Source organism: Microplitis mediator, chromosome 7 (genome assembly GCF_029852145.1).
Source record: "Microplitis mediator isolate UGA2020A chromosome 7, iyMicMedi2.1, whole genome shotgun sequence".
Taxonomy (NCBI): domain Eukaryota; kingdom Metazoa; phylum Arthropoda; class Insecta; order Hymenoptera; family Braconidae; genus Microplitis; species Microplitis mediator.
In genome coordinates, this window is record NC_079975.1 from 13898029 (window position 1) to 13911034 (window position 13006).

General features: G+C 31.7%; 1 protein-coding gene across 2 annotated transcripts in view; it reads right to left on the reverse strand.

The window, feature by feature from the left end:
- Positions 1-13006, reverse strand: part of LOC130672386 (synapsin) — a 513694-nt gene that overhangs the window by 107824 nt on the left and 392864 nt on the right. For both annotated transcript variants that reach the window (XM_057476939.1, XM_057476938.1), the window contains exon 8: positions 10908-11172. In XM_057476939.1, coding sequence (XP_057332922.1) covers positions 10908-11172 — 265 coding nt within the window. The remainder of the gene's footprint in view (positions 1-10907; positions 11173-13006) is intronic.

Below are 13006 nucleotides of genomic sequence, written 5' to 3' on the forward strand. Positions count from 1 at the left end.
GAATACAATTTCCGTGTGTTGGAAATGTTTTTGATTTTAATACAACATAAACTTAAAAATTACAATACCTGTAGTCGCAGCAACTGGATGTTTGTACAATCGTAATTTTCACTGACTCTAGGTATTACCTTTGCTAACAATTTATTTTAACAGTTGAATTTAAACTTATAAAATCACTAATTTCAATAAAACTCTTAATAATGTAAGTGTGCGGACACTTGTATAATATAAACTAGTACGGAACTAGTGTGAAAGCGTGAGGACGCTGTATATAGAACTGAACTAGTACGGAACTAGCGTAAATAAAATTTAAGTGTGAGAACACTTGTATAAAGCTGAACTAGTACGGAACTAGTGCAACTTAAATTTTGTGAAGACACTGTGACTTGTACTTCACTGCCTCAATGGACCTCTTGTCCGGGACTAACATTTTTTTGTTTTACGACCCTTTTTATAATTTCTTATCGGATCCTATTTCGTCTATTGTTTGGGGGAAACTGTGTCCAATCGGAACACAGTTCCTATGGGTCCTTTCCCTTTCTCTAAGATTTTCACCTTAGGAAAGCGTTAAGGGCACACCCCTATGTGGGCCTATGTGCGTGCGCACCCACACATCCATCCACATGTACAATTTTTTTCTTATAACAATATTTTAAATTTAAGTGTTCAAATTTATCTATTATTCTTTATAACATTATGATTTGTTAACTTAAAATATTAATTTTAATTAACATTATATTTTTGATTGGCGTTGAGCCTATTTTATTTATTTATTGTTATAAGTTTTCTACTATTTTTGTTAGTCAATTAAATCCTAATTTGAATTGAAAATAGGTGGCTAGCAGCCAACTCTATTTGATTATTAGTTATTCTTTTAATATTTGAATCTAAGAAATATTACGTTTTAGAAATTATTTATTTGGTTATTAATTGTTTTTTTTTAGAATTTCATTATTTGGATATTATGATTCAAAAATTATTTATTCGATTGTTATTTATTCTTTTAAATTGTTTATTTGAATATTTTTATTTTAAGAAGTATTAGAATATTTTTTATATTTTATGTAATGACTACTTCGTCATCAAAATTCAATTTTTCTATTTGTTTTATGATGCCAAGATGTCTCGACAAAAGTGCACTCAAAGATAAAGTGAGGGATTAAGATTATTTTTATTTATAACTAAAAATATATTCCACGTACACTTTTTTTGATAAAAATATTTTTGGGTTTCGACGAAAAATGTTTCAGCTGGCCTTTGGGCCTTTACAGTTGCCCGAGGGGTCATTAAAATTACATTTAGGTGTTTGCTCTAGCATTTCAAAAAAAATATCAAAGCAAACAAGTCTTAATCCCTTAAGAGCATTTTACATTCGTCATGTCTTATCACTAAATATTATCGAAACATAAAAATGATAATAAAAAAAAATAAAATCTGGTCGTCGGCTCAATTTTAATAAATACAACAGAAATTAAAAATAAAATACAACGTTCAGCATTTTAGCTGGACGTAACACTTGTGATATATGTTAGTGTACAGTCATGATATGAAATTAGGCTTGTTTTCTAAGAGTGAGGGTATAAAAAGAAAATGACTATTTTCGATAGAGAACTTCAGGTAGTTGATTTGACAAAACATTATATAGGTCATGTACCAAACTAACCTTCACGTAAACAAAGTATAGAAAATTTAATTAGTATGAGATCATAATTGTAATTGCTATTACGATGGCAAGATCCGTCATAATTATAGGACGTACAGGTACGATTGAAACATCATAAATAATAAAAGAAATATTTTCAAAATATAAAATAACTGTGAAATTTACAGGTTATTTTGTTCACAATAAAATACAAATGACGAAACTGGATTATAATGGGAAATGTATAAGTTGTGTGGAATGAACCCCATATTGTCAGCATTTTTTCATTCTATTAGAATTTTCAAGGCTATCGAATAATTAGAAGAAATGGTCAAAACATGAAGTTTAAGGTCAAAAATTAAAGCTTACTAAACAAGCTTTAAGATACTTTTTACTGAAATTGTCTATTAGTTTTAGTTTTAATGTTATATGAACTTCAATAGTGAATAAAAACTGATATTTTCGAAAAATCTTGAAAATTTCAAACAGCCATCACTTCAAAACTAATCGACCGATTTCGCTCATCTTCGAATTTGATCAAGATAATCGCCTATAGAATAAGTGTAAAAAATTTCATTAAGATCCGATATGAACTGTGGGCGCTGTCGTAATGACAAGACCAGTGATAATCATAGGGATTAGAGGTACATATGATACATCATAAATAATAAAAGAACTACTTTTAAAATCACAGGTTATTTTGTGCACAATAAAATACAACTGACGAAACTGGATTATAATGGGACAAGCATAACTTATGTGGAATGAAAACCATATTTTCAACATTTTTTGATTCCATTAAAATTTTTAAGGCTATCAGATTATTGGAAGAAATGGTCAAAATGTAAAGTTTAAGGTCATAAAAGGCCACACCCAGGTCAACTGACGACACTCATCCCCCTTCCCACTCCTCGTACTTACGCTTGCCTCCTTCAAGAAATCATACCAAAGTATCCATCGTACCTACTCTCATTCTGTCTCTCTCGCTTTCACTCTTTCTCTCTTGCACTCCTACACTCAACATAGCATCTTACAACTAGACTTGATACTAACTGATGGCCTTTGCTTTGCGCGTATACTCTGTTTATTTTCGGTATTACATGAATTGAAATTAAAAAAAAAAAAAAAAAGAGTCAATATTAATCAAAGTAATTAATAATTTATTTAATTTTATGTGATTAGGAAAGTCCAGATGAAATTGTAAATAGATTAAATTATGTAGTTCATAGAATTAAGAAAATACCAAATTGGAAGTATAAAATCGTGCATGTAAATCGTCTTGCACCATCTTGTGATCATTAAAAAAAAAATAAAAGAGAATTCCGGCTGGGGCCCTGAACGATCTCAGTGCAGACGTTGTAAAGGGTTCCCAGGATTCTGTAGTCTATTAGTAAGTCTAGGAAATCTCTTTCAATCTGAAAGAATTAAACAATTAGTCTGGATGACGTACTAAAGACTGGTATAGCCCGTAAGAGAATTCTGGCAGTGGAGCCTAAATAGCCACACTGTAGACGTTGTTAAAGAGTTCCCGAGATTCTGAAAGAAGTCTGGCTGAGGGCTCTGAACGATCTCAGGAATAACGTTGTTTAGGAATTCCTGGGATTCTATTAGGACTGGGAATGTTCTGGGTTCGTGTATATTAGTTGGAGGGAAGTCTGGCTACGGGCTCTTTCTAATCGTTGTCAGAGGTTCCCAGGCTTCCTCAGTCATTGATCAGACACTGGATATTTCTGTTGATCTAAGTGAGCTCAGCAAGGATCATAAGTTTGATACTGAGGACTTCTCAACGGCTAAACGTATCCTGACTGGAGCTTTGGAATCTATCTGCGGTCTACTTTGTCGGAATTTCTGTTTTATTGGTGGCCACGACTTCTGAGAGATAGATGGATACCCTGGAGAGTTTCTGAGGAACGTTTAAGCGGAAAAATCAAAATTCAGTGCAACGTGTATTATTCAGTATCATTGATATGTTAGCTATAGATAACATTTTGTAATATGGACTGAATGGATCGAGCAGTAGAACATTGAGTATATAAGATCAAAAATTATTGAATTGATCAAAATAAAAATTATAAATTAATAACTGATAAATAATAAGATGTAACGATGAAATATGTTTAAGTAAGAAATTTAATAAAATAATGGAAATACTCGTTTTGTTTCTTTATTATGTGCAGATAATCTTTCTAATTTTATTGGGACAGGAGAGAAGGAGTTCATTCCTGGACCTTCGAGGAGGAGAGGAAAGAGTTTCTGTACCTATCCTGAACCTGTTCCCATTCCCATTGAAGATTCATTAAATCAAAGAAAGGGTTACACTTTTAATTTTATTTATTTTGATTCGATAAAAAGGAAAATAGAGTCACATACATTAATTAACTTCTTAGCAGGATATTTTTTTTTGATCAATTATTAGCTCACGTAGATTATATATTTTTAACTTTCTGCTAAGAAAATCGATGATTTTCAAAAATTTCGGGAAGTTATTGTTTTCACCCCGATTTGTGAAAATCGAAATTTCATCAGATGTCAGTGGTTTGAGGTCCAAGAAAGCTATTCTGACTATTTTGAGAATGATGTCCAAGTGTCTGTATGTATGTGTGTGTGTGACTGATCTATAACTTTTTAGCTAATGAACCGATTTAGATGGTTAAGGCAGCAATCGAAAGAGCTTGTTGACCATTAACTTTTCTGAAAATTTTAGATCATTTGATCAAGTAGACTCAAAAATATTGGCGAATTACCAAAAAAAAAATTTTTTTTTTTTAATTTTTTATTGATTTCTCAGAATCGAGTCGCACAATGGACTTCAAAATCTATTCAGCTCTAAAACTTTATAAGCCGCGTCATATGTGACCTCAACCATCTCAATCGGTTAATTTTTTTGATAGATATCACGGGAGAAAGAAATGGTAAAAAACGTTTTTTTTTATTATCTTCGAAGTGACTCATCCTATCAATTTCAAAATCTAATTAGCTCTAGAACTTAATAAAACGCTTTGATTGCCACCTTTACCATCTCAATCGGTTAATGCGTTCGAGAATTTTCGTAGGCGAAAGAAATGGTGAAAAACGGGTTTTTCCAAATATCTTCGCAACGGCTAAAATTTGTATCAGCTCTAGAATTCAAGAACACGCGCCGATTGCCACCTCAAACGCCAAAATCGGTTCATTAGTTAAAACGATATCGGCGCTGAAAAGTTAACAAAATAACATAAAATGTTATTTTTTCCGAATAAATCAAAATATAATGTACTAAAATGTGTCTGAAATCATACAAACTCTTTCTCGTTCTAGTTTTTTTCGATCATCATATAATGTCATCTAACTTGTTCTGTAGTTTAAATCATATTATCAATAAAAAATTGACAAAACACACTTTCTAATAATTTTCTCTGATATTTCATACATTACTGTTCTGACCTAAGTCAAAATTCATTCAAGTTTTGGTTTTGATCACTGAAATTGATTTCTGCCTCAATCCATTTATTTCACAGAACATAATCGGGAATAAAAATTTAAAAACCGCTTCTTCATGAATAATTTTTGATTCTTAAGTTTTCAAGCTCTAGCATAAAACGTTACTTGTTAGAGCTTGAAAATATAATCACAGTGATGTTATCAAGATCCTTGAGCTCGAAAACAGTGGGAAGTTTTGGGGCTGGCCCGCAGAGCCAAGCGACGCCCGGATTTGTTCATTTTTTTATTATCTTTGCGTTAGCCTACAGGGTTGTTTTTTAGCTATGGTGTTTTTGTTTCTGTAGGGTGATAGATAAGGTATGTGTGGACCATAGCGGAATCGAACTGAAACTGTAAATGGTTTTAATTTCCATTAAGTTCGACTCTTCCACCACAATTGTTATCGGGACGATAATTTTATTGAGAAAGTAGTAGTGTAACGAATGCAAAACTGATCTATAAAATATTTTAATAACTAGAAACCAAATGCCTTCTTCTCTTGTTTTGTAGATATGCGACTAGAGTCAGTGAGTCTTAATTTGACAGCATACGTCTGTATCTCAATAAACTATTGGCAGGGTGCAGAGTATAGGGTGGGGACAATCGAATCGATTGTAACGCCTGTAGTGGACGAAATACGCGTTAAATCGCACTTGTCTTGTGAATAGTTAAATCATTGCAGTGTTATAAAATAAGAACAAGTAGTCGTTGTGTTGTTAATTACAATAATACTGACAGAAATAGTAATTGCAAGTTTTATACATTTCCATCCATGATGTTCATCTCTGGCTAAAAATTATTACAAGGAATTTTTTAAATTACAAATTTTTAACACAAAGTATTTTTAATTATTGAGTTTTAAAATTTTAAATTACGAATGATTGAAATCACTTTAATTTCTTTACTTAATGCAAATTAATAGTTTTAACTTTAAAAAAATTATAATTATAATTATTTTAACTCATTTGTTAAAATGACTAATATTGTTGTTATTATTATTATTACAAGCTAACCTTATGTCGTTCAAAATAATATTTATTTTGTATTTATTAAAATTTTTTATACTTATTTTTTTCAGTACAATCTACTCTATATTTTTCCACCTTTCAAATGTGGTATCACACATATATTTCGCAATCTTTAAAAATTTTAATTATTTGTTTATAAAAACTTTCTGTATTCTCTCTGTGCTCTTTGAGGATGATTTAATGCGGTCGACATATGTCGTTTCCGTCGCGCACCCTGCCAATATCTCTTTGCCTTTTATTTTACTGCTGTTAATTGTGGTGTTGTTATTTCTAGTATAAGTATCTTATCAGTGTACTATAAGTGATATTAATTTATAAGTTACCAGTTACAACAACTTATATATAGAAATTTCTTAACAAATGATATTTTTTAACCCTACTTAACTATCTATAATAGTTAATGACAAAATTCTTCGAAAAATCGATGAGGACAAATACAATAGTTTGATTTTTGGGAAAATCTACCTAAAAAGTAAAAAAAAAAATTATTTTCAGAGCTGTGTTACGTCCAGAATGACGAATACAAGTTATTCAGTTCTTTAATTTCGAGTCATAGCACCTAAGCCATTTACTCGGGTAGCGGGGACCTCACTATTTAGTGTCGAGTATGTCAATATACAAAAATATGATGTACAAGGTAAATGGATGTGTCTTATTACTAGATAAATGGACAAGTGATTGAAATTACAGTTGGTTTATTCAATATAATAAATTGTCAGGATACAAGATTTGGCTGGGCTGGAGACCAGATTGTTGTTAGTTGAAATTTGATTCAAATTAAATTGTTTTCAGTTGGCTTGATAGTTGGTTACTATTCTTGAATGTTAAGAATTGTTGATGTAAATGAGAAAAGGGTGTTACTTATACTGGGCAGTTTACAGTCTGAATATACTTTTTAATTTGATGAAATTGATTTAAATATGAATAATAAAAATTCAAACAGCAATAATATTCAACAGAAATAATTTGATTATTTAAATTATTTATAATATTAAATAACAGAATTGAAAATCGAAATTATTTTTATTTTAAATAATTCGATTCTAATTGTGTATATTCTAAAATTAATTTTTAACGACTCGAACGAAGAAATTAAAATTTAATATTTAAAATGATAAGATTATACGTGATCAAGAGCTTAATAATTATTAGGCATAGAGGACCGATTCGCGGCGGCTTTCATAGGCGCCAATATAGGCAAGGGGTAACACGCGTGATCTAGATTTGATTTAGTTCGCTACCGAAAAACAGGATAGTAAACGAAAGCTTAATTTATCAGAACGAAAAAGGAGATAATGTTACTAAGCAAAGTTGAATAACTGAGTTACTTGCGGAGTGTGGTGTAAGAAAAGACGTATGTGACGATCTCGGTAAGAAACTACTAGAACAATGACAAAGACTCAAAAAAGACGATGGGAGTTTCTATGATTGGAAGAAAGAGAGCCGATTCCTATATTATTAGATAGGGGTTATTTTAGTCTGTTTACTACGGTAGTTAGTTTTATGGTATAGTTGTTTATTAATTATTAATCCTTTTGTTATTATCTTTTAATTGATTATAGTTATTTTTTTTTACCGTTGGTGGTTTAAATGTTATACCTTGTTACGATGTGGGATCGTGCCCCATTAGACTAGTTCGGGGTGGTAATTGTCACGTGAACTAGCATGGCGCGAAGGCTATTAAAGGGCGTGCAAACGCAATTTTATCGCCTTTTTCCGGTTTGGTCTAATACCATAAGCCACCATCAACTACTTCGAAAGCGCGTAGTCTTGTAACGAGTAGCTTGCATTTGAGAGCAGTTAGTCTCATACCAGATACAGAGTCAGGAATAATAACACATTATATTGAATTACACGTAGTTAATTCGGTCTATTCTTCCGTGTATTAATTCCACTTATTTAATTAATACAACAATCTTTGAGTATTGTACAATTATCGGGTCAAATCAGGCTGTTATCTAGTACGTTGGTAAAGGTCTTGTACATTTAGTTACAGGAACATTTTATGGTATTGAGAGAAAATAGTCGCTCAATACCAGATATTTTGTGATCAGTGTGTATGCGTTGTGGCAATTAGAATAACGTTAGTTACATGAACGTTTATTCTAATAAGCATTAAACCAGCCTTGAGTGAATTCATTTGTGTTTCCGATCTACCTCCTACAATTAAAAGTAAGAGAAGCCGCTGCTGAGAGCGAATATTATGGTTCCAAGAGAGGTATTCTGGATGACCACAGAGAAGCCAGTTTTAAGATCATCAAGGAGCATAACCGAACGTCCAAATTCGGCTAAGTACTAGTATTAGTGTAATTTGTAAGGCCAGTTCGGGTAATTTATAAAAATAGATGAGTCTCATTTGAGCTAGTAGGGTCAGACTCACGAAAAGCTGCACGACTTCACCAAAAGTGCAAGTGTACGTAAACCCTAATGTAATAACCTATTTTGAATTATTATGGGGTAATAATTAAGTAATCTGGAATTATTATCGATTCGATTAAATAAGATGTACTACTGGAGTATTATGATATTTTTAGTTTGTCGTTATTTTAATTATTTATCGAGTTATTCAAAGTAGAATTTATCGACATAGTCGTATGTGTTAGAGAGAGGAATGACGGAATACGTCACGCGATACGTTACAAGAAGAAGCGGTAGTTAGAGGATGAGTCATGAGGTACGTCTTGAAAGAAGGTTCTAGATACGACTCAATGTTATTAGATGAGCTTTATTTTAGGTTGTTAATTAGGGGTGATTAATTAGGTGTAAGGTATGGGTGGTTATTGATTATTGGTACTTTTGTTATTGTCTTTCGATTGATTATAATTATTTCCTCCTACGGTTATTGGTTCAAATGTTATACCTATTTTCAATTATTATGCGGTGATTATTTAATAATCTGGAATTATTATTGACTCGATTAGATAAGGTATACTACCGGATTATTATGGTATGCTTAGTTTGTTATTATTTTAACTATTTATCGAGTTATTCGAAGTGGAAAATATCGATATATTCGTATGTGTTAGAAAGAGAAATGACGGGATACGTCACGCAGTACGTCACAAGAAGAAATCTTGAGAACACGAGAAGGCAGGCCGTAGTTATTTCATTAATGGAAGAAAGAGATGCAATCCCATGCTATTAGATGGGTTTATTTTCAATGGTTAATTACAGAATGCATATTGAGATTAAGGTTCAAGTGTTTAGCAATTGATAATCCATTTTTCCTTATCTATCGATGGTTTATGGTTATTTATCACTATCGTTGGTGGTTCACAAGTTATGCCTGTTTTCGATTATAAATATTCAATAAACTGCAATTATGATTAATCTTATCGGTAATGGGACACCAGTGAATTATTATGCAAACATTGGTTAATCATGATTTTATTTATTGGTAGAGTTATTGAAGGTAGAAGTTATTCGCTTACGTATGTATTAGGGGGAGACAAATGGGGAAGCGAAATTGTTAGATTCCTTGGTTGACCTCTGATATTTAGTTAGTTTATATATGAGTTATCTGATCTCGAATTCTATTCTTCTTTATCTACTGATCGATTACAATTTACTCTTGTTGTTATAGGTAGGTGGCTATGAATTTGATTATTCTCCGTGGAATGTTAAGAAATTATTATTATCGTTATGTGCTCTGCTCTAATATGTTATGGTTGTCCGATGTTATGTAGTAAGTTAATTGTTATATTATTTAATTCTTTATCAATACGTTGGGATATTGCGTCTTAAGTTGTTAATATTTAGTTTACTAATAAGCTTCTTAGGTTATCGTGCAATAGTTACTGTTATTTATTAGCAACGTATTAAGCGTTATTTATGATTTTTTCACTGTCAAGAGCGTCAATCATAGATTTTATTACCTTGTTTTTGTTTATAATCATCAGTTTGTTTTATAGTTTATTTGAAATTTTAAATGAATTTCGGTGTTATTTAGGCTAGTCGATAAATTGATTAGTTAAATGTAAAGTCAACGATACATAGATGTTAAGGTGATCGGGGTGGTGACACTTGAAATTATAAAGAAAAACGGAAGAACATTGCGTGGCATTGTTTGAAGGTGGTACTGTTTAAGTCGCGAGCATTGGGGAGATTATCATGGCTTAGTTTATTAACTGGATTAATATTTCTTAATAAGTAATAAAGAAGGAAATTTATGGTATTTTCGTTCTACATCAGCAAATCCTGACCACTCATCTGACCTTGAATATGTTTAGTTTCTTAATTTTGTAATTTTCCGTTTATTGATTTAATTATGCATCATTCGTGTATTTTGACATGTTACGCCGTAGCAGCTGATACAATCGACAAGAATCGAGTAAGAGCAAAATCGTTAGAAAGACTAAAAAAGCAACAAATACTCTTAAATAATAACTGATTTCAAAGCGAAAGCTAGTTATCCGGAGAAGTTAGAGCTATTTTGAAGAAAACGATATTTGATTTTCATGCTTTTTAAATGGGAAAAATTAAAAATGAAAAAGACGTACTTAAAATCAATATTAAGGGTTTGAGCTTCGAGGGTTTTTTTTCCTTTTCGATGTGTAGAACAATATTGTGGTGTGTAAGTGAAAGAAAATATTCACTTTTTTTGAAAAACCTTATGATCTCACAATCGAACGGAACGTTAGTGAATCAAAGGTGACGTTTAATAATTATGATAGATAAATTTGAGTTATAACACTTTAAATATTAATAGCATCTAATTTTTTTCGAAAATTGAATAGCTTGACGTTTTCAGTCATATTATTATGAACGCTGCTACTTACTTGCATTTTTGCGGTGACCAAGTCAGCAATATGACGCCTATCCTCTTCTTGAGAATCTCCCATTAAAGATAATGCACTATCATTCACTTCAATAATATGTTCTCGTCCGTCTTTACCTACTAACAGCTCGATCGCACAGATATCTAAACCACCAAATAACTGAGCCACATAATCGATCCAAGATCGATGTCTCTCGGTAACTGCTAACTGTTCTAACATTGCTGATCCAACATTCGATTTCCAGTTGCCGCTGATGCTTTTCCGCCTAGATAGGAAATGAAATAATACAATATTTAAAAATTTTTAATTAAAAGTGTTTAGAATAATAAATAAAACTTATATGTATACACTTATCCAAACAATTAAAGGAACAAAAAAATTTCATAAATTTTTTAGCGATTTTTGGAAGGCTGTATTTTCGTGAAAAATATTCGTATCGATAAAACAAAAAATGCAAATCGAAGCTTGAAATCTCTAGTTTATAGATCTTTAAGCGAAATATTTTTCCGAGCCACAGTTTTTGCGGAATCATAAGAAAAAGGTCGAGACAAAATTTTTCTAAATTTTTTGGTTTTGTTTTGTAGGTCTACGGGGCTGGGAAAAATTTTTTCAAAAAAACGAATTTACGGCTCGTTTAGGAAATTTATTCAGCTACAATTTGCTTTTTTTTGTTTCTCTTTACGACAATTTGCTGCTGAGATATCAGCCTTCAAATGAAAAAGGATCCTTTTCTCTTTGATTATTGATATCTCAGCAAATAATGGCCACACAGTAATTTAAAGGGCAGTTTAAGAAACTTGAATAAATTTCCTCCTAGCTCCATTTTCGTATTTTCAAAAAAATATTATTTTTCATCGTTGATATCCATTTGAAAACCTCTTAAAAAATGGCCATTTTCTGGTTTTTTAGTCGACTCATCGCTACTCTGCAAATATTGATAAAAAAAATAATGTTGCAATATATATATATATATATATATATATATAAATATATATTGTGACGTTATTTTTCGTATGGAGGTCAAATCAAAGTGAACGTCACAAGCACCAACGAATTTTATTGTATTCACGAGCATGGTAACTCAAGACTTATAATTTAGTTTACAGTAATTTAAGATTTTTATAGAGATTTTTGATTTAAGTTGTAACTTCAGAATTAAATATGGAGTTTGGCTACAGTTATGGATTTTCGTTAAGAAAAATTATAGGAAAGAATTAGAATCAGAATTATGGAAATTGGATATAGAATATGGGTTGAGATTAAAGTTCGGGAAAATGATAAAGTTCGAGTATTGGATTTACAGTTTTTGGTATTTTGAGTATGTGGGCGAGTCAGTGTTACCGTGGAGCGGGACTTAAATTAGTCACCTGTTATCATCTGATGATAGAACCATGTTCTATCCTTCTGAGACTTCTTGGTTGATTGCAGAGGTCTAGCTGGAATGCTAGCGCTGGTCATTTTTAATTATTCAGTCTGACAGGCCTCAGAGGACAAGCTATGACCACTTGTGCCGCTGAGGAAGTCATTGGCCACTTAGTTTATAAGTTTTATGATCCCAGCTGAAGTCTGTTCCAGGAGAGCAACTACCAAGGATATCCATACTCAGAATCAGGTTAATGAGTACGTTTTGGCGAGGACTTGAGCCTTCAGTTACCGATATAGTAAAGATTGAGTTTGATTTACAAATTAAAAATGTAGAGGTCAGCTATTGATAACGATTGAGTTTAGTTTTGATTTTGAATTGATAGAAAGAAGTCGAAGGGAGGCCTCCGAAGAGTACGGCCGTGAGCATTCGACTCTATTCACTCGAAGCGAGTAAACGTGTGTAGTAATGGCGCTACAGTTCATGGCATTGCGGAAAGCTACAGGTTAAGATTATTGTTACAGAAGTATTATTTAAAACAGTATATGACGTTACTTGATATTTATTTATCAGTAATCAGGTATGAAATAATTATTATAATTAATTAATCGAATTCGAGTCAAAGTCTTCAGCTATAATGCTACTGTTTTAATTAAAGAAAAGATTTGATATCTAAGAGAATTATGAGAATATTGTTACACTTTAGAGTCACGTACACGTTTTATTGTTAAAATTA